The sequence below is a fragment of the Nothobranchius furzeri genome, chromosome 7 (genome assembly GCF_043380555.1).
Source record: "Nothobranchius furzeri strain GRZ-AD chromosome 7, NfurGRZ-RIMD1, whole genome shotgun sequence".
Classification (NCBI taxonomy): Eukaryota; Metazoa; Chordata; class Actinopteri; order Cyprinodontiformes; family Nothobranchiidae; genus Nothobranchius; species Nothobranchius furzeri.
Window position 1 is genome coordinate 77,628,198 of NC_091747.1, and position 21,891 is coordinate 77,650,088.

Sequence of the window (21,891 nt, forward strand, 5' to 3'; positions counted from 1 at the left end):
CCTAAATTAATTTGGTTGCTGATTAACCAATGATTTAAGGATTTATCAGTTTGAGCAATCTTATTCCCTGTATTTATCTGGCTTATACACCTTTCTGATTGAATTGTAATACCAAGGTATATGGTTTAATTGGGATATTATCACACAAGAGGACCTGGCAGCAGCAAAATGGCGACTTGAGCTCACCTCCAGTCGCATATGATTGCCATCATAGATATAGATATGTATATAAACACTATAGCTGAATCATAATTATGAAATAATGTTTTTTTATCTGAGTGGCAGGAATGGGCTTCCATACAAAAATGATACATTTTTTTAAATGCCGGAAAATATATTTCAATATATCATAAAATGTGTGTTTAAGAGTCCGAAAAAAGCATCACTGAAATGTTTTCCACGCATGTGTGAAATGACGCAATGACGTTCAAGGATTACCTATCGATGTGGGAGTAGTCGAACAGAAGAAACGGAAGTGTTACATAGAAGAAATCAGTGAGAAGTTTTTTGCTAACTGTAATTTGTTTAGTCGCAGAAACAACGGAAAACACGATTTGGAGAGTAATATATTTTGTATCGTTCGTCATTAGTTAGTCCTTTTGGACTAACTAGTTTTTGTTCTGAGTGAAGAGAAACAAAGTGTCAGGTAACGTTCACTAACTGAACATGCTAACGCTACGTTAGCCACCAGAATAGTGTATAATTGTGTTTCGTTTGCTCAGTAATTTAGCACTTTTCGTAATTAAACATGATTGTGTTAGATAAGTCAATAACGTTAGTTTGATAACGGTAATAGGGGTTTACTGACCAGTGTTCGTTACGGTCTGGTTCATTTTAAAACTACAAGGTGGTGTCTAGTTAAGGTACACGCACTATTTTAATTCCCCTAAGCTTCCTACACCTGAAAAAGATTTAATAAAACTTTAAAATAGTTTATTAAAACTTTCCATATTTTCAAGAGAAATACAAACAGCTGGGAGACAATTCACCGTGTAAAAATGACAGCACTGGTATGTAAACAAAACAATTAGTTATTTTAAATATTTTTAAAAAATGAGTGTTAGATCAGAAACATGTGAATCCATTTGTTTGTGGTATATTACTCGCAGACTGCAAGTGTCTAATATATTCTGCTCCTGTCAGCCAGGATGGATCCGGCTCTACTTAGAGAGAGGGAGCTGTTCAAAAAGAGAGCCCTGTCTACTCCAGCTGTAGAGAAAAGACAGACTACGTCCGATTCTGGATCACACAAGAAGAAGAAACCAAAACTAGACAAGGAGAGCTCATCTGGCTCCAAACACAGCACTGGTAGGTGAAGCACTTGCTCTTAACATGGTTCATGATTCTCACAGTAAACATTATTTTGCCGTTGTTGCAAGTTTATGAATCCCATGTTTGTTGCTGGTTTGCTGTCAGTCTTAAAGCATGTGGACTACTAGCCAAGTGAACAAGAACAAATTCCTGCTTTGCAGATTTAGTTAATATATTTAAATAATATATTTATTTAGTCTGGCTTGCCAGACTAGTGGACTACTGCTTTGAGATTATGTAGGTGACAAACAGAGCAAGTGTGACTTAAAGTGTTACACCTGATTTGAGAGTCTTGAAAACCGTATTCCCCACTCCAGATCTTGCTGCTTCTGCCATGATCTCAGTAGCTGCATATCTCTATTGTCACCTTATTTGCTGCCATTTACATCTAGAAAATCAGATACTTTTTAAAAATCTGTGTTTGCTAGCATCTGCCTTAAATAACTTAAAGTTATCACATGTACATTTTAAAAGTTACATTTGATAGTAACCTACAGTTATCATTTAGGCTGAGGATTAGAAGAGAATATGTGTCTGGACCTAAAATGTGACAAGGATGTTGAGTCTAGACTTATTCACTGCAGGATTTGTAGTAATCATGATTATCTGACACATCCATGAAATATCTGAATGAGCTCAAAACAATCAGTGGTTTTACACTGACATCAGTTTGTCGTCTAATGTAGTCCAAGTTTGGTGTGTAATTCTGAGTATAACTTGTTTCTGTGTGTGCTCACTTTCTAATTTCTCCTGTTGTCTTGGTAACAGTTGGGCTTTTTAGCTTGCAAGATGTCACATAGCAGCAGTTTCTAACCAACACACTGCTGGTGGATCCTGATGTCTCAGTAGCAGAACTCTGTCGTCGTACTTGTCTGGCCACAATGAGTTGGTCCTTAATATTAACAATGTCATTAGGATTTCTAGGGCTGCAAACAATATTTATTTTTGATATTGCACTATCCGTGTGCACAATTACACCCAGGAATTTAATAAATAAATGGCAAAAACCTAGGGTGCCTGATTGTGGAAGTCATGATTCTCAATATTTACAGCAACACTTAAGGCCCTGTCCACACGTAGCCGGGGATTTGCCAAAACGTAGATATTTTTCTACGTTTTGGCCTGTCATCCACACGAAAACTGAGTTTTTTTCACACAAAAACGGATCTTTTTAAAAACTCCGGCCAAAGTGAAGATCTGCGTTTTCTCCGTTTTGGGTGTCTGCGTGTGGACAGACAAAACCGGAGTTTTAAGGTCCGCAACGTCACTTTCCGCGACAAAAAAACGCTGACATCACGTGTGCGACCTGTGTTTACACTAGCCGACAGCATGAATGCCCTCAGAGCTGCACTCGCTTTATCAATTGTCCAAGCGCTTTTTGCTTGTTTGTTTTTGCAAGCGGAATTACTGCTCCTTGCGGAAGACCACAGACGAAGGACGAGGTTAAGAACGGGAGAAGTACTGCCGCCTACAGGTCTGGCGTGTCCTTAACAACGTATTTATCCTGGTACGAGTGGACAGAGTTTTTTTTAAAACGAGGTGGTGTAAATGCAAGTTTTTGGAGGGGCGGATATTTGTTTTTTTAAAAACCCGGCTACGTGTGGACTAGGCCTAAGTTTCTCATTTTCCCTCCTACTGGTTGAAAGCAGAATTACAACTTTCATAAGCAAACCTGTTGCAACCTGCTGTAGCTAACATTGACAACGACCTAATGCTAACACGTGCCAGCTGATACTGAATTAGCCACAAAGTAAACAGATCCACACTTTAGAACAAAAAATATTATTGTCAACTGTATTGATGACACCCCCTCCCTGTCAAACACTGTCGTCATGGAGTGGATCTGCCAGCAGAGGGCCACAGTGCTGTTCAATGTGAAATTGCTCAAGTTTCTGGCCCAAGAAACGCTGAAACCAGTTTCAAAACAATAACTTACAGTGTTAGATCTCTTTAGAGTTGCTTTAATACATTTACCCATCAAATTTATTTCCAAAGTTTGCATATGCAAACAAGTGACGAATTTGTTCTGTTTATTAGTGATTACAACTATTAAAAGTTACTTTTATCACAACAAAATTAAAATATGGTACTATAAGAAATGCATTGGCGTATTTAATGTGACAAGTATCAAATGTGTATTTTTGTAACAGACATACTATGTTAACCCACATGGGAGAAAATGGCTGAACGCAGCACCACAGAATCTATGTAGGACACAATTGGGAAAAAATGTAATAATCGAGATATAATTTACACATTAAAAACCACCTATGTGTTTTGCTGTCATTCTGCCATCTTTATTTGAGCTAAAATATAAAACACACAACGCTTATGGTGTTTTACACTACTGAGCATTACACAAAGTATGTCACTGTGCAAATAATAAACTCATCAAACTTGTGTTAAACATGTTGACACCACTGGCTTCAGTTTAGCAAATAATAGGAAGTGCTAGTTTTATCCTAAGCAGCGGCTACCTCTGCCAGATTTTAAGCATGAAACCTTTTACTTTAAAAAAGGAAAACAGAAAGCCTTCATCATCCCACTAAATGCAACATGTTTTTTCCACAGTTCCTATGATAAATACAGCATTTGTCTGTTTTTGTACACTAGTGTTGCCCAGTCACTAGTATTTTCACCTTTCTTTACATATATACTTTGTAAAATCTTGTAAATACTTGGCGAATATTCTTGACAGAAATAAAAACTCAAGCTCTACCTTTGAATTTTCTATATTTTGCCATGTTTAATCTCTTAAGTGTCCAGCCTCAGATTGTCTTATTTTTCTGGGAAATGGAGTCGTGGCTGTGATTTGGAGCAATCCAAAACCCAAATTTGTGATTTTCCCTCATCCCTGCCTTTACACCACCTCAGTGTGGGATTCTGGCTCCTTGCAGATGTTGGTCATGAGCTTGCTGCAGTTTCCAGGCCCTTCCTCCTCTAGCTGGTGGTGTGTTTTCCCTTTAGCACAGCACCCACAGTCCAGCAGCTCATAGAGAACGGCCAAAGCAGTCAGGGACAGGACGGCGAGGATAAACAGCAGCAGGATGATGAAACAGGCTATGTTCCAGCTGTCGTGGAAGGGGTAGACTTCTTGGACCTGCAGGGAGACGCGGGACAGAGGGACGACCTCGGGGTGCGATGGGAGGCTACTTGAGTGAATGATGGTTGTGGCGTTGGCCATGATATCTGGTTGGAGAAAACAGAGAAAACATCAAGAAATGTTTCTGCCGTTTGAGTTCTGGTGTCTGAATAAAACATTTATTTTTATGTTTAGATTAGGGATATGTATTTATGAAATTCTGGCGATACGATACATATCACGATATAGGGGAGATGATACGATACATCACGATATATTGCGATACATTCAGTCAGACGTTACAAGCAATTTTTTTACTGAGTTTATTTTAAGAATGTTCAATAAACAGTCCAAACTGATACGTAACATGTTTAACATGAGGTATCTGAACCATGATGGAGGGATTTACATTTCAGTGGTGGAAACAAAACCCTGCTGCCAACTAGCGGGTGGCGATTGAATTGCGCAAAACGAAAAGAAAATACACAAATGTTTGCATGTAAATAGGGCTGTCACGGTTGAGGAATTCCCCCTGCGGTGATTCAGGGTGGCTTAATATTGCGGTGTGCGATATTATTGCAGCCCTTTTTTATTGCAGTACTATCTAAACATAATGTTTACACATTTAAAAAAGGTTAAAAATTGCCGTGCCTTCTTTTATAACACTTTACTGAATGCAGATCAAAGGGCAGTAACAACACAAATCGCAGTAACGCTTGTTTCTCCGACAGTCGGAGTCCGACTGAACTTAAAAACAACAAAATTCAGGAGAAGGTTAAACTTTTAAATGCAAATTTGGCTGCAGCATCTAACAAATAAGAAACAAGTCCCCATTTTGTTTAGTTGTTTAAAATCAAGCATAAAAAATTGCATGTACCGGGCGCGCGCGCGCCGGGGGGCGGGCGCACTATCATTTCACTTTCACACACACGAATGACGGTGATTTATAGCTCGGTCACGTCCTTGTTACCTACAAGGAAAACCAGCATGTTAACTACGGTTTGAGAGAGGATCTGAGAGGGGTGGCAACATTTGCAGCAACACTGAAAACCCTCTCGGATGGTGCGCTCGTTGCACTAACGCACACGTACCTGCGTGCGACTCTGACGAGCAAAGGGAATCTCTCCCGGTTGTTGCTCCACCGTGTCACGGGGGTTTTCTTTAGGGTGGATGCATTCCTCCTGCAGGTAGCGAGTGAGCTCCAGCTCGGCTCAAACTCTCTTCGGGACGGCTGCAGAAGCAGTGCTTGTCCGGGACTTCAGCAGGTCTCCGAGCATTTATTTATTTATTTTTGCCGCTGGTGGCAGCTCTGTCTCGGCCAAGGACTCTGGCTGCACAGCAGCTGACGTACTGAAAACCAAAGTGCTCCCAAAGGAGCGAAGTAACGTTTCGTTTTGATACCAGTGCAGCCATCCTTCTCAACATGCATCATTGAGTTGAATGAAGTTCGGTAATCGCGGTGGCGCATGATGCAGCGCGGTGGGCTTCTTCATATCACGATATTTCATTTTTGAGGTTACCGCGACAGCCCTACATGTAAATTCTTTCAGGAATTAGATACACGGCTTTTGAATATCGATTTAATAATCGCAGGAAAAAATATCACGATATATTGCCAAATCAATATTTCCGATACACGGCTTTTGAATATCGATATAATATTGCTGGGGAAAAATATCACAATATATTGCCATATCGATATTTTCTTACATCCCTAGTTTAGATAGTAATTTGCTGTCTTGTAAAAGATCTTTCTGTCTCTGAACTGTGTCTATTCCCATATACGTGTGTGTGTGTGAACATGCATGCTCCAAACACACACTTGTGTGCAGAGACCTCGGTAGCTGACCCAGATTACTTCAGGATGAGGAGCTCAAGTGTTGCTGCTGATAATGAACCTGTCTTCTTGGGTTACAAGTCTTGTTGCTCTTGCTTAAGATCCTAAAACTGTCATGTGAATCAATCAGATTATTTATAAAGCGCTTTTCAAACAAAGTGCTTTACAAAATGACCCCAGATTCCCATAACAGGTTAAAAACATTAACAGACATATGCAAGCACACGCACACACACACACACACACACAGACTCACACACACACACGCACACAAGTAAAAATTATATTAGGCTGAGTCCAGATGAGCCAAGTAAGGTAACGCAAGGAAACGCCATCAGAGGAGCCGTCTGTCCCGGCAGCATCAGGTGTTCCACACTAAGTCAGGGCGCTCAGTGGAGGGGGAGCATAGCCCCCCACCTATAGAGCGGCCAGGAAGCTACAGTCGACCACCGCTCCCGGGGCAGAGGGCCCCCACAGAGGAAGTATTTTTGAAGAATATCAATGCTTAAATTAGGCATTGCCCATTTCTAGATGAAAGCCATCTTCACTCGTATTATTTACGGTACGGCTCCCATCTACCTGAATCCTCTTGCAAAGGCTTATGTCTCGGCCCGGCCGCTCCGGTCATCACAGGATGGTCGGCTAGCAGTGCCTACACCACGCTCAGGACAATCCAGACTCTTCTCATGCATCGTTCCACAAATGTGGAATGACCTTCCAAGCACTACCAGAACTGCGGCTTCCTTTTCAATTTTCAAGAAACTCCTGAAGACCCTGCTCTTCAGAGAGCATCTTCTAAACTAGCACCCTCCCTGCACCCGTCCCCCCTCTCTACCGTCCACTCCTTGTTCCCTCCTCTCCATGACTGATGTCAATGTTGTTGTTGTTATTGTTGTTGTTAGCCTCAAGGGCAACATGCTGATTATCACTTGTAAGTCGCTTTGGACAAAAGCGTCTGCTAAATACATAAACATATTTTTTTGCATTAGGAGTGAGTGATTGGGCAAAAACATATGTCACAATATATGTTGTGACAGTTTTTAATTTTAGATGCCAAACTTGGCGTTTCGTGACCCACAGCAGGGTCCTATTATTTCCATCCTCGTCTGTTTATTTTATTTTGTTATTCAAGGTCAAGTTGTACATCTTATTTCTAACTTTCACAACCGCTGTCATAAATGATGCTGCCCTTCCTTTACTCTGACAGATCGGTAACATGTTCTAACTGTTAACAATCTGGTATCATTTAGATACACGTCTAAAAGAAGTCCGGTTGTCAGAATCAGCCCAAATTCACTTACTGGCCAATTTAAAAAATGAACCTTTTTTCCTTTATTTGGTCCATGAACCAAGCAGAAGTAAAGAATTGAGACACTTTTCTTGTTCTGTATGAGGAAGTACCAATTTACGCAAAAGATTTTTATCTTTTTAAAACTTATTTTTCTAGAATCATATGTTTTTAGGGTAATCAGAATTTAAATGGCAATAATGAAAATTGAAAATGGGTTTCAAAACTAAAATCTGTGCAGTTCTAGCGAATCATCCAGCCTAACTGAAAACATTAACATGATGGCAGTTATTAGACAGAACTGTGTGTGGTTTTAGTTTCTTTCATTAAAGACAAATACAAAGGAAGTACTTCTATTTAGGAACTGTTAGAACGTAAACTACTCGTATAGTAAAATCAGAGTCTAGATAGAAACATATTTTAGGTTTGTGTTGAGAATTTCTTACAGCTGCTCTAACAGATAAAGCAGTGATGCTCATGAAAACACACACATTCTGATGTTTGTTATTCGAGCAGGGAAGAGTGCAGACAGGTCCATGTTTATTTAATCCAGATGTTTTTTATGCAGTTCTAGGCCTCAGGATCTGACCTGACAAATTCAACCCTTTTTTTTTTTTTTTTTTTTGCTAAATATGAGGATTTGGTTCAAGAGATCCAATCAGAGGGGTTGGGTTAGTAAAACATGTTTTTTGCATGTAAGCATTTGTTAAGATTCATCTACTAAATGCTGGAAAACACACTGCCGTAGCTCCAGACTGAAGCCAAGATTATTTCCTTGGATTTTTATACATAATTTAATCAACATTTGGTTCATCCATCCCTGAAAAATAAAGCCACTCACCTGCGTGCCTGGCTCTGTCTTTTGAAGATGCAGGTTAACGGATCACTCCCCTGCTTCTGGCTCTCTGTCTTCCTCTCTCCCTCGCCCACAGTCACGCATCGACCTGTTCTTGGTGCACTCGCGCACTTCCAGTCGTCATCCGTGCGTCCGCTCCCCTTCTTCTCCTCCCTTCTCCTCCATCACCATCACTCTTGCAGCTCTTCATGTCTCCACTGAACACATTGAGCTGATCATTGGCTCTCTACTTTTACCCCACCCCAGCGCCATTCGCTAGTGGCCCTGTCAGGTTTCAGCACCCAGCCCACTGTGCAGCGAACAGCCACAGAGCCCCCACGCCCACAGCATGAATCATTCATGATTCAGTGTCTGTTTCCAGCTTTTATTGGTGAATGCTCAGTCCAGACCTGGCCAACGGAGGAGGGAAGCATGAAAATATTCAGCAGCTCTGTGGTTTCTGTGTTCATGCCGAATGCTTTATGTTCACCACAGTAAATTCTCATGTAATAAACACATTTTCCTTCCTTTTCTCTGCAGAATCCAGTAATGGAAACATCAACATTAAAGCAAGCTCTGGGTACAAGTTTGGCTGCCTGGCCAAAATTGTTAATTACATGAAGGTAACCAACATTTGAAGACAATTTTAGGGACAGAAATCTCTGTTGACACTAGCATCCAATTGAATGTATTGTATGCATTCACAAATGAGACAATGGGAGTGTTTTTGTCTCATAGACTCGGAAAACACCTTCTGCAGAGCTATTAGACTGTCGTCGTGACCTTCAAAGCTCCACCAAAACGTGATTTGTTGTGTATTGTATCAGCTGAATGAGTCAGTCGTGTTCGCTGTGTTAACATTTGGTCTCGAGGCTTTCTTTGGGTACATAAACAGCTTGTTTATCTTGCTGTGGCTCTATCAAATCGCTATCTGACACACACTCCACTTACCACTCTTCTGTGATTGTGGGCACTTTTTGTGCCATCTGCTGAAAGTTTTAAATTGCACACGACATTTTAAAAGTGCAATTGAAGGCTTAACAAATTTTTCAGCTGTCAGTGTTAGGTAAAGAGGAATAAACCCATCTCTCAATTTCCATCATGGATATCATAAAGCTGATAACCATATTTGAAATTCTGCCTTTCTCTCACAGACGAGGCACCAAAATGGGGACACACACTTCCTGACTCTAGAAGAGATCCTGGATGAGACCAAACTTCTTGACATCAGTATGAAGCAGAAACAGTGGCTTATGACCGAGGTGAGCTCCTGACATGATCTCTTCCACTTTTGTTAAATATGTTTAAAACTGAAAAGATGAACTAGGAAAAGAGACTAAAGCTTGTATCTCACTGGGGTGCCACTGGGGGCAACACTTATTTGCTATAAAAATGCAATTTTTTTGTGAAATCATATTTAATTTGTGAGAAAAAAATACATTCATGTTAAATTTTAAAAATGGCTGGGTAACACAGGGCATATTTGCAACTAAATAGTTGTTCCGATAATAGATATGTATTGTAAGTATACAGCTTTGTTCACTCAGTAAAAAGTTGAGCTACTACCTCTTATTATTTTTTGTCTTTTAAACATCAAAGTAAGTACATTTTATTTATATAGCACTCATCACAGAAAGAGAATCACAAAGTGCTTCACGTAGATAAGAAAGAAAATGAGTCATATGGTCATAAAATCATAATGATCAAATCATAATGATTTTAATCAAAACAGAAATAAATTAAAACCAGAAAAAACTAAGTTATAAAGTTATAAAATGATCATAAATATCATAAAACAAATGAAATATGATTATAAGTCTGAATTTAAAAAGAAGACAAAAGTTTTAGGTTAAAGCAGCTTAAAATAAAATAGTCTTCAGCTGTTTTTTAAAAGTTTACCAGACTGAATACTATGGAAGGATAAAGGAAGATCATTCCAAAGTCGGGGGGTGACAGCCTGGAAGGAGCGATCACCTCGACTGGTCTTTGGTACTTCTAGAAGGTTCTGGTTTGTGGACCTGAGCGGTGGGGTTGAAGCAAGGTGGTCAAGGTTTTTTTTGTTAAAACATGTGAAGAGTGTGTTACAGTAATCTAGACGAGAGGAGATAAAGGCATGGATAACTAATTCAAGTTCATGTTTTGACACCAACCTTCACAGTTTGGAGATATTTCTTAAGTGGTGAAAATGTTTCGGACCAATGTTTTTGAGTGGTTTGAGTGGCCTTGAAGAGAAGAAACAACACCCAAATTCCTCAAGTTTAACTTGACATCAGAGGTTAAATGACCAAGTTGTTTACTAGTCAGGGGAACCATGCTCTCACTAGTCAGGGGAACCATGCTCTTGGGGACAATGAGCAGACATTTGGTTTATCCTCATCGGCCCTCTCACTTCTGCCTTGGGGGATACCGCAGGGTTCTATACTGGGACCGTTGCTGTTTCCCATTTATATTCTCCCATTGGGGGACATTCTACAAAAGTTTGGAATTGGATTCCATCTCTTTGCCGACAACTGCCAATTGTACTTACCTCTAGATGGCGCCGGTGATCACACGATAAAGATTTTTGAGATTGTTTGGCAGAAATTAAGATATGGTTGGCAGAAAACTTCCTGTGTCTCAATGGGAAAAAAAACAGAGGCACTGTTGTTTGGACTGAGTGAACATTTAGATTTTTCCAACGTAGACTGCGGTAAACTGAACTCCTGTATGGGTGTTTCAGCAGTCAACCTTGGCGTGAAGATGGACAGTGCATTCTGCATGGATGCTCATGTGGGTACTGTAGTATCCTCTTCATTTTATCATTTAAGACGTTTGGCTAAAGTAAAGCCATTTTTATCTAGACGTGACCTTGAGACTGTTGTTCATGCTTTTATTACCTCACGACTCGACTATTGCGATTCCGTTTTATTTGGTGTAAGGGTACTGTAGCCCGATTGCAGCTTGTCCAGAATGCTGCAGCTAGATTCTTGGACTGCAAAAGGAAGCATGAGCACGTGACACCAATTTTGGCTGCTCTCCACTGTTTACCTGTTGATTTTAGAATTCGTTTTAAAGTTCATTTAATGGTGTTAAAGGCGCTGAATGGTGTGGCTCCAGCCTATTTCAATCAATCAATCAATCAAAGCTTTATTTATAAAGCGCCTTCCGCAACCCTGTCAGGAAGCCCAAGGCACTGAACATGGTACAGTAGAAGTACAAATATAGTGAATAAATCAAAAATAAAAGCAATTCAAAAATAAAAGCAAATTAAATTACTAAATACAAATTACAAAAAAAGGTGAAACATTCTGGTACAGGACAGATGTGTAAAACAATGGATAGAGTGAACCAATGAAAACTGTGAAATAAATTCAACATAATAGAGGGCCGAATCAAACATGTTCAGGAAACGCCAAGCGGAGGAGGTGTGTTTTTAGGTGACTCTTAAAGGCTGGCAGAGATGGGGACAGCCTAACTGAGGGTGGCAACTGGTTCCAGTGTGACGGTGCTAGGACTGAGAAAGCCCGGTCCCCGCGAATACGACACCTAGAACGAGGGACAGCGAGCAGGCCTTGGTCAGAGGAGCGCAGAGCGCGTGATGGGGAGTGTTTGTTCAGGAGAGTGGCTAGATAGGGGGGACCACCACCCTGGAAGAAATGATAAACAAAGACGAGGATTTTGAATTGTGAGCGATAGCAAACCGGAAGCCAGTGCAGGGAGGCCAGAACCGTACTGATGTGGTCCCGTTTCCTGGTCCCAGTCAGGAACCTATTTGGCTTAGTTGCTGCAGCCATATGCTCTGGCCCAGTCACTCCGCTCTGAGAACCAGCTGCTGCTTGTGGCTCCTAAGGCTAGGCTGAAGTTAAGAGGGGACAGGACGTTCTCTGTTGCGGGTCTGAAACTGAGGAAAGCAATGCCCCTAACTATTAGGGACTCTCCATCAGTAGCAGTTTTTAAAATGAGGCTGAAAACGTACTTTTATGATCTGGCTTTTAATTCTGTGGGTTAGCAGTTGTTAATGTTTTATATTTTGCAAGTCTCATTTGTGGTTTTAAATATGTCTGTAGCGATATGTTTTATTGTTTTACTATTTTGTTGTACAGCACCTTGGTGGCATGCTCATGCCTGTAAGGTGCTTTATAAATAAAGGCTGAGTTGAGTTGAGTTATTCAGAAGTGAACTGAAGGATGTTTTCTTCTAGCCAGCTGGTGATGGCTGATAGACTAGTAATTCAGACAGTTTATAGAACTCAGAATCCCTACAGCTGAATATCATCTGCATATAGATAAGAGACATTATGAAAAGGATAATAATCTGTCCAAGAGGGTTTATATACAGTAGAAAAAGAGTGAACTCAAAACAGAGCCTTGGGGTACCCCACAGAGCAGATCGATAGAATCTGACATGATTTGGTTTATATAGACAAACATATGTTTTTGTTAAAAAGCCTCTGCATATCTTACTTTTACTTTACGTTTCATCTATTACCATTATTAGTACCATTAAATCTATGACTCAGTAGTTATATCTGCTATTATTTTCAGGCATTGGTCAACAACCCAAAAATTGAGGTTCGTGATGGGACTTATGGCTTCAAGCCCAAGTACAACCTGAAGGACAAGAAGGCCTTAGTGAGGCTGCTGGACAAACATGACCAACTTGGCCTGGGTGGAGTGCTACTGGACGATGTGGAGGAGGGGCTCCCTAATGCTGCCAAAGCCATCAAGGTGACCCAAATTTACATGAAGATGTGTTTAAATACGAGAATCAAACATGGAATTATAGATGTTTGTATCTCTGTAGGCTTTGGGAGATCAGATCATCTTTGTTACAAGACCAGACAAGAAGAAGGTTCTGTTCTACAATGACAAGAATTGTCAGTTTTCAGTTGACGAAGGTGGGTGATGTTGTTGACTGTATGTCCCACTCTGTCTCTCTACAGAGATCAGAGAATAACGCAACACCGATACCCGAGTTTGCTCAGAATGGGGCAGAAATGTGGACAACAGTTTAATCGGGACATCTTAATTTACTTAGCTTCTTTATAGCCTAGTCAAATGATAAATGACCCGCACTTGTATAGCGCCTCTCAGAGTAAGGACTCCAAAGCGCTTTACACTACAGTGTATCATTCATCCATTCACACACACATTCACACGCTGGTGGTGATGAGCTACGATGTAGCCACAGCTGCCCTGGGGCGCACTGACAGAGGCGAGGCTGCCGAGCACAGGCGCCACCGGTCCCTCCGACCACCACCAGCAGGCAAGGTGGGTTAAGTGTCTTGCCCAAGGACACAACAGCAGAATTCTCTGTCCGGAGCCGGGATCGAACCTGCAACCTTCCGATTACTGGACAACCCGCTCAACCTGTTGAGCTACTGCTGCCCAAACCGTAGCCGCAGCAAAAGGTTTTGCTCCGAAGGTCGATCTAGCCACACTTTGTTGTAGTCTCAGCAGGTTCACCATTGGCCCAAACTATTTTAGGTCTGGCATATCACAGAGCTCAATGAGACATGAGCAGATGGAGGTACTTAAAGCTTCTGGCCAGAGGTAATTTCCTTTCAGTGACGGGTAGAAAGTCTAAAAACCTCTGCTGAAAAAAGATCTGACTTCCGCTGCAAAAACACAAGATAGTTTCTGATCTTTCTGACGCTACCCAGCTGGTTACATCATATCGCGGCATTCCCTCAGAAATACATTGTAAACAATCCATGGCTTTGATTTTTCTGCGTAAGCATTATGGCAGATGACGTTTCATCAGAGTCAGTTGTAGCATCTGAAACCTCTGCTAGATGGTCATAATTTTCTTCCCCGGAATATAATTCAGACAAAGAGAACAAATATCGGATAGCCAGGAAGGTGAAACCATCTTTGAGAGCTTGGATTAATCAGGTCACTGATCAGCCCCTGTAGCCTCTGCTTCAGCTTTTCTCCAAATGGTGAAATCTGTTGATCTTTATGAAGTATGGTTATTTTGAAAAATAATCTACTTGCTTTTTCTTTTTTGACTATGACTGCCCTGTTGACTGATTTGCGTAGCAATGTCACGTTTTGTTGCTTTAATTGTTCCTAGCACTGTCTAGATGCTAGGTCTGTCTAGGTCAGAGACAGTTTGAAAGTTAACCGTAGACTCTGCCCAGTGACCGAGCTGTCAGACTATATATTTACATATAAAGGATGGCTTGCCAGGCTAGCTGGAGTAAACTAAACTCCTATTGCAATTTTAAATTTAGATTCTCTTTTCAGACGATCCCTGGCTAAACGAGACATAGTCCCTCCAGTGTGTCCTGGTTCTTCCTTTACGTCTCCTTCCAGAGTTCCAGTTGGACGAGCCTGGAAAACCTCACCAGTGTAGCGTTATTAAGATCCTATTGTCTGCCCTTAACAGCTGCCCCTTCACACAGTAACATCGCCAAGGTCGGATGCTGGTTTCAGTATGTTTACATTCCAGGAGAAGAGACAGAAGAAGAGAAGAAGAACGCTTTCCATTAATTAATCAAAGTACTTTATTCGTTATAAAGCTAATCAGAGCATATGAAGGCGTCCAGGACGCATCCTAACTAGATGCCCAAACCACCTCAACTGGCTCCTCTCGATGTGGAGGAGCAACGGGTCTACTCTGAACCCACCCCGAATGACCGAGCTTCACCCCATCTCTAAAGCCCTTTTCAGACAGACATTCTGGAACATTTGCGGACAATTCAATCCGGTTTTTAACCGGAACTGTGTTTTCAGACACACCACTTTTGTACCGGAACTTGTCCTTTCGGCTGCGTTCACACAGCAGGGAAAAGTTCCAGATGTCTGACAGCGGCGTCGGGGGAGGGATCGGACTCATGTTAAGAAGAAGAAAATATCATTTCTATAGCGATATATATAAGATAAAAATCACGAGGCGCTTAAGCATAATTCTGCGCACACGAAGACACATAAGAGACCTGGATAATGAAGCTCAATGGTTAAAGGAATCACTGAAGCGGTGTGAAGCGCTCCGTCGCGCATCTAGACGGTACCGTAGGAGGCGAGCTGCCATGGTTCACCGCATGCTACAGCAGCAGGCTATCTAGACAGCGTCCCCCGGTCCCCTCCTCCTCCCCCTCCCCCTTGTCCGGAACTTTACCTCACCAGTCTGAAGCAGCCACCCTGTCCGTAACAAGTCCGGACCTGTTACTAGGGGCTTCGTCCGGTTAAATTCCGGAACACGTTATCCGGATGTTTGTATTCAGACAGAAAGGTCTTACGGACAGATTCCGGAACATTTCCGTTTTTCATGGCCTGTCTGAAGGGGGCTTAAGGGAGAGCCCAGCCACCCTGCAGAGAAAACTCATTTCGGCCGCTTGTATCCGCAATCTCGTTCTTTTAGGGTCACTACCCAAAGCTCGTGACCATAGGTGGGGGTAGGAATGTAGATTGATCGATAAAACAGATCGGTACAACGCCCGCATCACTGCAGATGCAGCACCAATCCGCCTATCGATCTCACGCTCCATCTTTCCCTCACTCGTGAACAAGATACTTAAACTCCTCCACTTGAGACAGGACCTCATCACTGACACAGAGAAGGCATCCTACCCTAATAAGAACATGATAAAACACCTCTTATCTTTCCGTTATTTATAAAATCTGCTGTTTCTGTCCTGATTTCAGTCCATTCCATCCAGAATTGAGCTTTGACTACATATAATTTTAGTTGTCTTTTATCTGTAGAATTTCAGAAGCTGTGGAGGAGCGTTCCAGTCGACTCCATTGATGAAGAGAAAATTGAGGAGTACCTAAAGAAACAAGGCATCTCCTCCATGCAGGAAACAGGACCAAAGAAAGTGGTCAGTGTCTTCATCTCACATTTCTTCAAATTAATTCAAAAAAGTAAAAAAAAAATAATAATAAATCCCTCTATTACACATTAACTTTTACATTCTTTACATACCGCATTTTCCGGACTATAAGTCGCACCTTTTTTCATAGTCTGGCTGGTCCTGCGACTTATATACCTAAGTGACTTATATACCAAATTATGTATACCGCGCTGCTGCGGGCCGGCTCCGGACCAGGAATGAGCTCCCCTGCCCTGCCATCACCTGCTGGAGACCGTTGCGCGCTGATGCGGGCCGGCTCCGGTCCAGGTTTCAGCTCCTCTGCCCCGCTGGTAGGGTTTCAAACATCACCATCACCTGCTGCAGCCTGTGGCGGGGTGATGCGCCCCGATTGTTTATTCTGTTATTGTTACCGGTACTTGTCTTCCAATGGGAAATGCTTGGTCTCAGATTTTGTAAGAAAAATTATAAAAAATTTCCCCCAAAATTCAACTTATAGTCCAGTGCGACTTATGATTTTTTCTTCTTCATTATACATTTTATGGCTGGTGCGACTTATACTCCGGAAAATATGGTACAGGGTATCCGCGGATCCTTAAAAAGTCTTAAATTTGCTTTTCCAAATTTAAGGCCTTAAAAATGACAAATAATCCTTAAATCCAGTTTCCAAAGGTCTTAAATTACCAAAGACCCAATAAAAAAGATTCTTTTATTTCTATAAAAATTTTGTGAATTTCTAGTTAGTGTTCAGCTTTTTTCTGTGTATGACATTGGCGTAAGCGGAACTGTACACATGCAGTTGGTTGTGAAAGGGGCTATTTTAGATGAGCACGTTAGCTGATTAAGCTAGTGGGAGCTTGCGCCATGGGGAAGTGCAAGTGTAATGGTACCTGGATAGCTTATCCCACATTCGCAACGTGGTTAGAACCAGTTCCATAGCCTGGAAAGCCAGACTAAATAAATATATTATTTAGTCTGGCAACGCTCCATTGACGGCTCTCGGTTGTGGGGCGGGTTCTACCGTTGTCTTTCAAATGATCTCCGCATTCCACTGGACAAAGAATGTGACATACTCTTGTTTCACTCTGTTGCATCATCCCACCCACCAGGCATATAGAGTGCCCTGATTGGCCCACAAAGCGGATAAAGCTCTGTGATTTGTTCACTAAGCAGATAGAGCACTATGATTGGCCCAACATTATGGACCAATCACAGCTCTTCATGTGTTTGAAACCGCTCTAGAGGGCTGTGATTGGCCAGCCAGAGTCCTGGTAGGAGTTGCGGAGGTTCCAATGGAGCATGCCTAGACCAAACTTTGCAAAGCAAGAATTTGGTCTAGTTCACTAGGCTACCAGTTCCAGGCAATAGCTGGAAATTATAGCTTAAATTTATTTTTGAAAATAGCTTAAATTTGGTCAAAGTGGCCTTAAAAAGGTCTTAAGTCTTAAATTCGGCACCCATAAACCTGCAGATACCCTGATGGTAGTTCCTTTTGTTATAAAGCCAGCATATTTATAAGTACTTTAAGTTTCTGCCCTTTTTCAGATGCCAGTTCAGAAGAGAAAGAAGCAGGCTGGGCAGAGGAAGAGACAATTCAAAACCCATAACAACCACCTGGAAGGAGTGCTGGAGGACTACTCAGATGGCGTGCCTGGAAAGAAGTGACAGTTTGCTGGAGTCTAAACTTCAGAGGTGGAGTCACTGGCCACCATTAATACGGATTTTTTTCTTGGCTGTCATGTCAAAGAATCTCTTATTTACATTCCCTCCAGTGATCAGTGGTCTTTCATTAAATGGAGCCAGTAGCAGCAGAGTTGTGGGATCCATTTCAGATTTATTGATCAGAAACAACTTGGGGACTCTGGAGGAAGAGAGTAGTGTTCTGTACTGGTGCTGATGACTCAAGAAAACCACAACTGTTACAACATGCAGCACATCCTTAACTGTTCAAATGAAAGGAGGCTGAAATGTGTCGGTACTTTCTTCATCATTTTATTTATTTTATGAGTTGTGAGGATCCCTGATTTTCTTATAAGCAGATTTGAGGTGAATACTGACTACTCACCCAGCATCAAACCTCTTCAGCCCTATGTTGTGGAATTTCAAGAGTTAGTGCTTTTACTTTGAAATATCATGACATAGCAGTTTAAAATAATAGGCTTTTTGGAATTATTTTATTAAATTACATGGTTACACAAGGCTGTGTCAGATGTCTTAAATAATACTTTCCATACATCAAGTTCATCTGCAGCATGGAAATGATTTACTTTCCATAAACACAACCGTGATGTGCAGGAAGAGGAAATGCTTCACTTGTGTTGTAGTTTATAGTAAAAAATATCAGTGGAACAAGTAGAGACAAGACTTATTTATGTACATTTATTCTATATCGCAACATAATTAAGCATAATTTAGCAGTTTTGCTAGGATGAACTTATTAGCTAGTCGTGTGGCTCGCTTTAACCGTTTTTTTCAAATGATGGTAGTTCGGCAAAATCTTCATCAGAAAGTCTAGCTGGAGAGTCTGGGGCTGGAAGGACAAAAGAACAGAAATGTTATGGTATAGAATACAGTACTCTGTTTAACACTCGTTTTATAGAGATCATATAAAACATAAGGCTTGATCAGATCTGAAACAATATCAAGTTCCCACCTTGTTGCACTCGGTTTCAACAAATTTATCCATTTTAGAAACTCCAAAAATGAAAAGGTAAAACCTGACGTGGTTTAACTCATTCACTGCCATTGACGACTTTAGTCGTCATTTTCTTTTTTTTTTTCTACAGTGTGGGCGTCTGAAAGAGCGCCCGCACCGTGAGAACAAACACCTCAGCTCTAAAGCTGATCTTCATCTGCGTACGTCACACGTCACGTGATCAAGAAGCAGCAAATCCATGTGTTGGATCGTTTTGGGCCGCTGCAACGCGAACCGGAAAAGCTTCTGCCGATCACAATTCGACGACGGATTATGACAGAACGGATAATGCTCGAAACATGCAGATTCTTCCTGATGTAAGAGGTGAATACTCTTTGTTTTGTTAGTTTTTGCGTTATCATAGAGCGTAACGTTCTGTGACTCTTAAAAAAACAGTGAAAACATTTTAAAACGCTGGCAGTGAATGAGTTAATATACTAGAAGTTATGTAACATTACATAATGTTCAGTTAAGAATGAAATAATCTATAGATTTAAAACTTCAATGAGACCCCGGGCACTAGAGTAGTGAAAAAAACTTATGACTGTACACTTTGAGACACCTTTTCCTAGTAGAATCTGTATGGACTACCATAGCAAACTAACTGTATATATCATTAGCTTAAATCACATGTGGGAAATGTATCTTCTACTTTACATTTGTATATTTTCATCTGTGTTTTGTACTCATTCTGCCATCTTGCTCCAACAAACACAATATGAAACTTGAGTTTAGACTTTGGAAAGGTTGTGATCTACTAGGGTTGGGCGATATGGCCTAAAGTCAATATCACAATACATTGAGAAGTTCACCGCAATAACAATAAATGGACGATAAATACATGTGTGCGAAAAAAAATAGTTGTCCACTAGATGGAGCTGTCACGTGTATAGCGTTTAGTCAAGTTGTCATGTGACTCGAGGTGGTACAGCTTAAAGGGTCAAATGTGCCAAGACACACACACACACACACACACAAATTATATTGGTTAATCAGTCATTTCGATTACGATAACTTTTTGATTTATCGCCCAGCCCTATCATGCTTAAAAAAAACTAAAGGACAATTTAATTTTCTTTTTTCCGAAATCTAAGTTAAAACAAGGCTGTTACTTTGCCCTACTCGGCATGTGCAGCCATACCTGTGGTCGCTCCGTCTGAACCCTCCTCATGCATCCAGAACCAAAGATGACCGTGTTCTCAGGTATGACCTCACAGGTGTTAACCTGACAGAAGGCTCCGATGATACACCCACTGGTGAGGATCACATTCCTACCAACGTCAGCTGGAAAAGGACACTTGATACAGTCAGTGGTTTCCGCTAAAAGAACATGTCTATCTGACCAAACACTCACCTTTAGACTCGATTACATTGTTGTCACCAATTTTCAGAGCTTGAGATACTGGGTGCTCTCAGTTAAGATAAAAATGTATCTTATAATTAACAATGAGCCTGAAATCACTGCACAAAGTAGTCCCAAGGATACCACAGCCCACTTCAAACACGTTGTTTGTGCCAATAGTCATTGTTTTCGGCTCCGATTCAGAGTCTGGTGTGATGTTTTCTGGGTAACTAAAAAGTAAAAACTTGTATTTGTTACGATGATTTCAGCGCGACACGGAGAACCACAGAAACAGACACTATTCCGAATTAAATAAAACACCACAAAAGAAAACAATCACCTGTTAATGATCAGCGCTTGCTCTTCGATTAAGTTTCCTTCACCGATGACAATGGGTCCTGCGTCTGCTATTATACGAGCTTTGGGATGGACTACTGTCCTCGGGCCTGTGTAAACACAAGATTAGCAGTAAGCGGAAATTTACAACTGCTGCGGATTAAAGATAAATGTAAAACATTTTACCAATGGTAACATCTCCTCTGATTTCACTTTCAACACAAACTACAGCTCCAGCGGCTATTTTGACGCTGAAAAAGAGCACAGAAGAAAACATCAACTGCTAGCTTAGCCTTCTAACAACACTTGTCTAAAAAGCAGTGTGGCTACATTTTCGTTATTGTGCAGTACTTACAATTATTTAAATGAGTGACAATGACATACGTTCTGTTTGTTTTACCTTTTTTGAGCAGTTGATTTGTCTGCCATTGCGAGTAAATGAGTTCGATGGGAGGATGCGTTGATACACTCGGTTGTCGATTATGCGTCCTTGTGGCCCAAGCCATATGTGCGCATGCGTCACTGAAGGAGTTTCGAATGAGGTGACAGTAGAAAGCCAAATTGTCCAGCCATTATGAGACACATGTACTTTATTTTATTTGAATTTGTTTATGAATAAAGTTATTATAAAACCTGAGTCTGACATTCTACGCTTAATGAGATACAACGTTTATATACGGTGACACTGCTGGATAAATGTCGCCCTCTTGTGGCGATTTAGTGGTCTTTCACCAAACGTTTTTTCAAAAATCAATTTGTTTTTTTTTATATTTGGGTTAAAATTTTCACTCATTGAATATGTTTAAACTTTGTTTATTTAAACAGAAGTATGGCTTATAGTGTTCCTGGTGAAAGAAAACCGCTTTCAAGGCTACCATTTATACTTCTTTTCCTCTTTCTGGACATCTCTCACTGCCTGGTGACTTAGTAACATTACAACATCAACAACCCAAAAACAATAATGGTTACACTTCCCGTTGATCTTTATTATAATGCCGTAATCGAATCTAGTAAAGCACAATAAACCAGTGATGGGAATTTCGGCTCTTTTTAGAGAGCGCCGGCTCTTTTGGCTCCCAAGTGGCTCCTCAGATTTTCTGTTGCGTAGAGTACATTTATAACCAAAATAATGCTAAACTATATGTAAAACGATTTACTAATATAAAAACATGCAATATATCAAATTTTTATCATTTCTATGGATTTAATATCTGAACACTTTAAGAAATTTCCACTTTCCGACTGCTGGCGCTCATTTTCTCACCGTCTTCATCGCACTCTCCTCTCGCTCGCCTTTTTCCTCCTCCTCATTCCCTCTCGTCTCCCTCCACCCGCATGTGCTCTGCTGTCTGTCTGAGTCTGCTCCTCCC

General features: G+C 41.0%; 3 protein-coding genes across 5 annotated transcripts; 1 reads left to right on the forward strand and 2 right to left on the reverse strand.

The window, feature by feature from the left end:
- Nucleotides 1–437: 437 nt before the first annotated feature.
- gtf2e2 (general transcription factor IIE, polypeptide 2, beta) lies at nucleotides 438–18,346 on the forward strand. 3 transcript variants are annotated; one of them, XM_015940653.3, is made up of 8 exons: nucleotides 438–646; nucleotides 1,144–1,308; nucleotides 8,894–8,976; nucleotides 9,508–9,615; nucleotides 12,877–13,059; nucleotides 13,136–13,229; nucleotides 16,042–16,157; nucleotides 17,694–18,346. In XM_015940653.3, the coding sequence occupies exons 2-8, from the start codon at nucleotides 1,149–1,151 to the stop codon at nucleotides 17,811–17,813; spliced, it is 864 nt and encodes a 287-aa protein (XP_015796139.1). In that variant the 5' UTR covers nucleotides 438–646; nucleotides 1,144–1,148; the 3' UTR covers nucleotides 17,814–18,346. The 3 variants fall into 3 exon arrangements, with proteins under 3 accessions (XP_015796139.1, XP_015796138.1, XP_015796140.1); XM_015940652.3 differs by having other exon boundaries at nucleotides 444–646; nucleotides 1,148–1,308; XM_015940654.3 differs by having other exon boundaries at nucleotides 478–495.
- Nucleotides 3,587–8,500, reverse strand: smim18 (small integral membrane protein 18). Its single transcript, XM_015940657.3, has 2 exons — nucleotides 8,360–8,500; nucleotides 3,587–4,500 (listed from the first exon to the last, which is right to left on the reverse strand). Exon 2 carries the CDS (start codon nucleotides 4,493–4,495, stop codon nucleotides 4,172–4,174), a length of 324 nt encoding a protein of 107 aa, XP_015796143.3. The 5' UTR covers nucleotides 4,496–4,500; nucleotides 8,360–8,500; the 3' UTR covers nucleotides 3,587–4,171.
- Nucleotides 18,119–21,070, reverse strand: LOC107372420 (dynactin subunit 6). The gene is made up of 7 exons (XM_015940656.3): nucleotides 20,922–21,070; nucleotides 20,708–20,772; nucleotides 20,526–20,631; nucleotides 20,330–20,415; nucleotides 20,198–20,245; nucleotides 19,985–20,127; nucleotides 18,119–18,678 (listed from the first exon to the last, which is right to left on the reverse strand). The coding sequence occupies exons 1-7, from the start codon at nucleotides 20,948–20,950 to the stop codon at nucleotides 18,586–18,588; spliced, it is 570 nt and encodes a 189-aa protein (XP_015796142.3). The 5' UTR covers nucleotides 20,951–21,070; the 3' UTR covers nucleotides 18,119–18,585.
- Nucleotides 21,071–21,891: the final 821 nt, after the last annotated feature.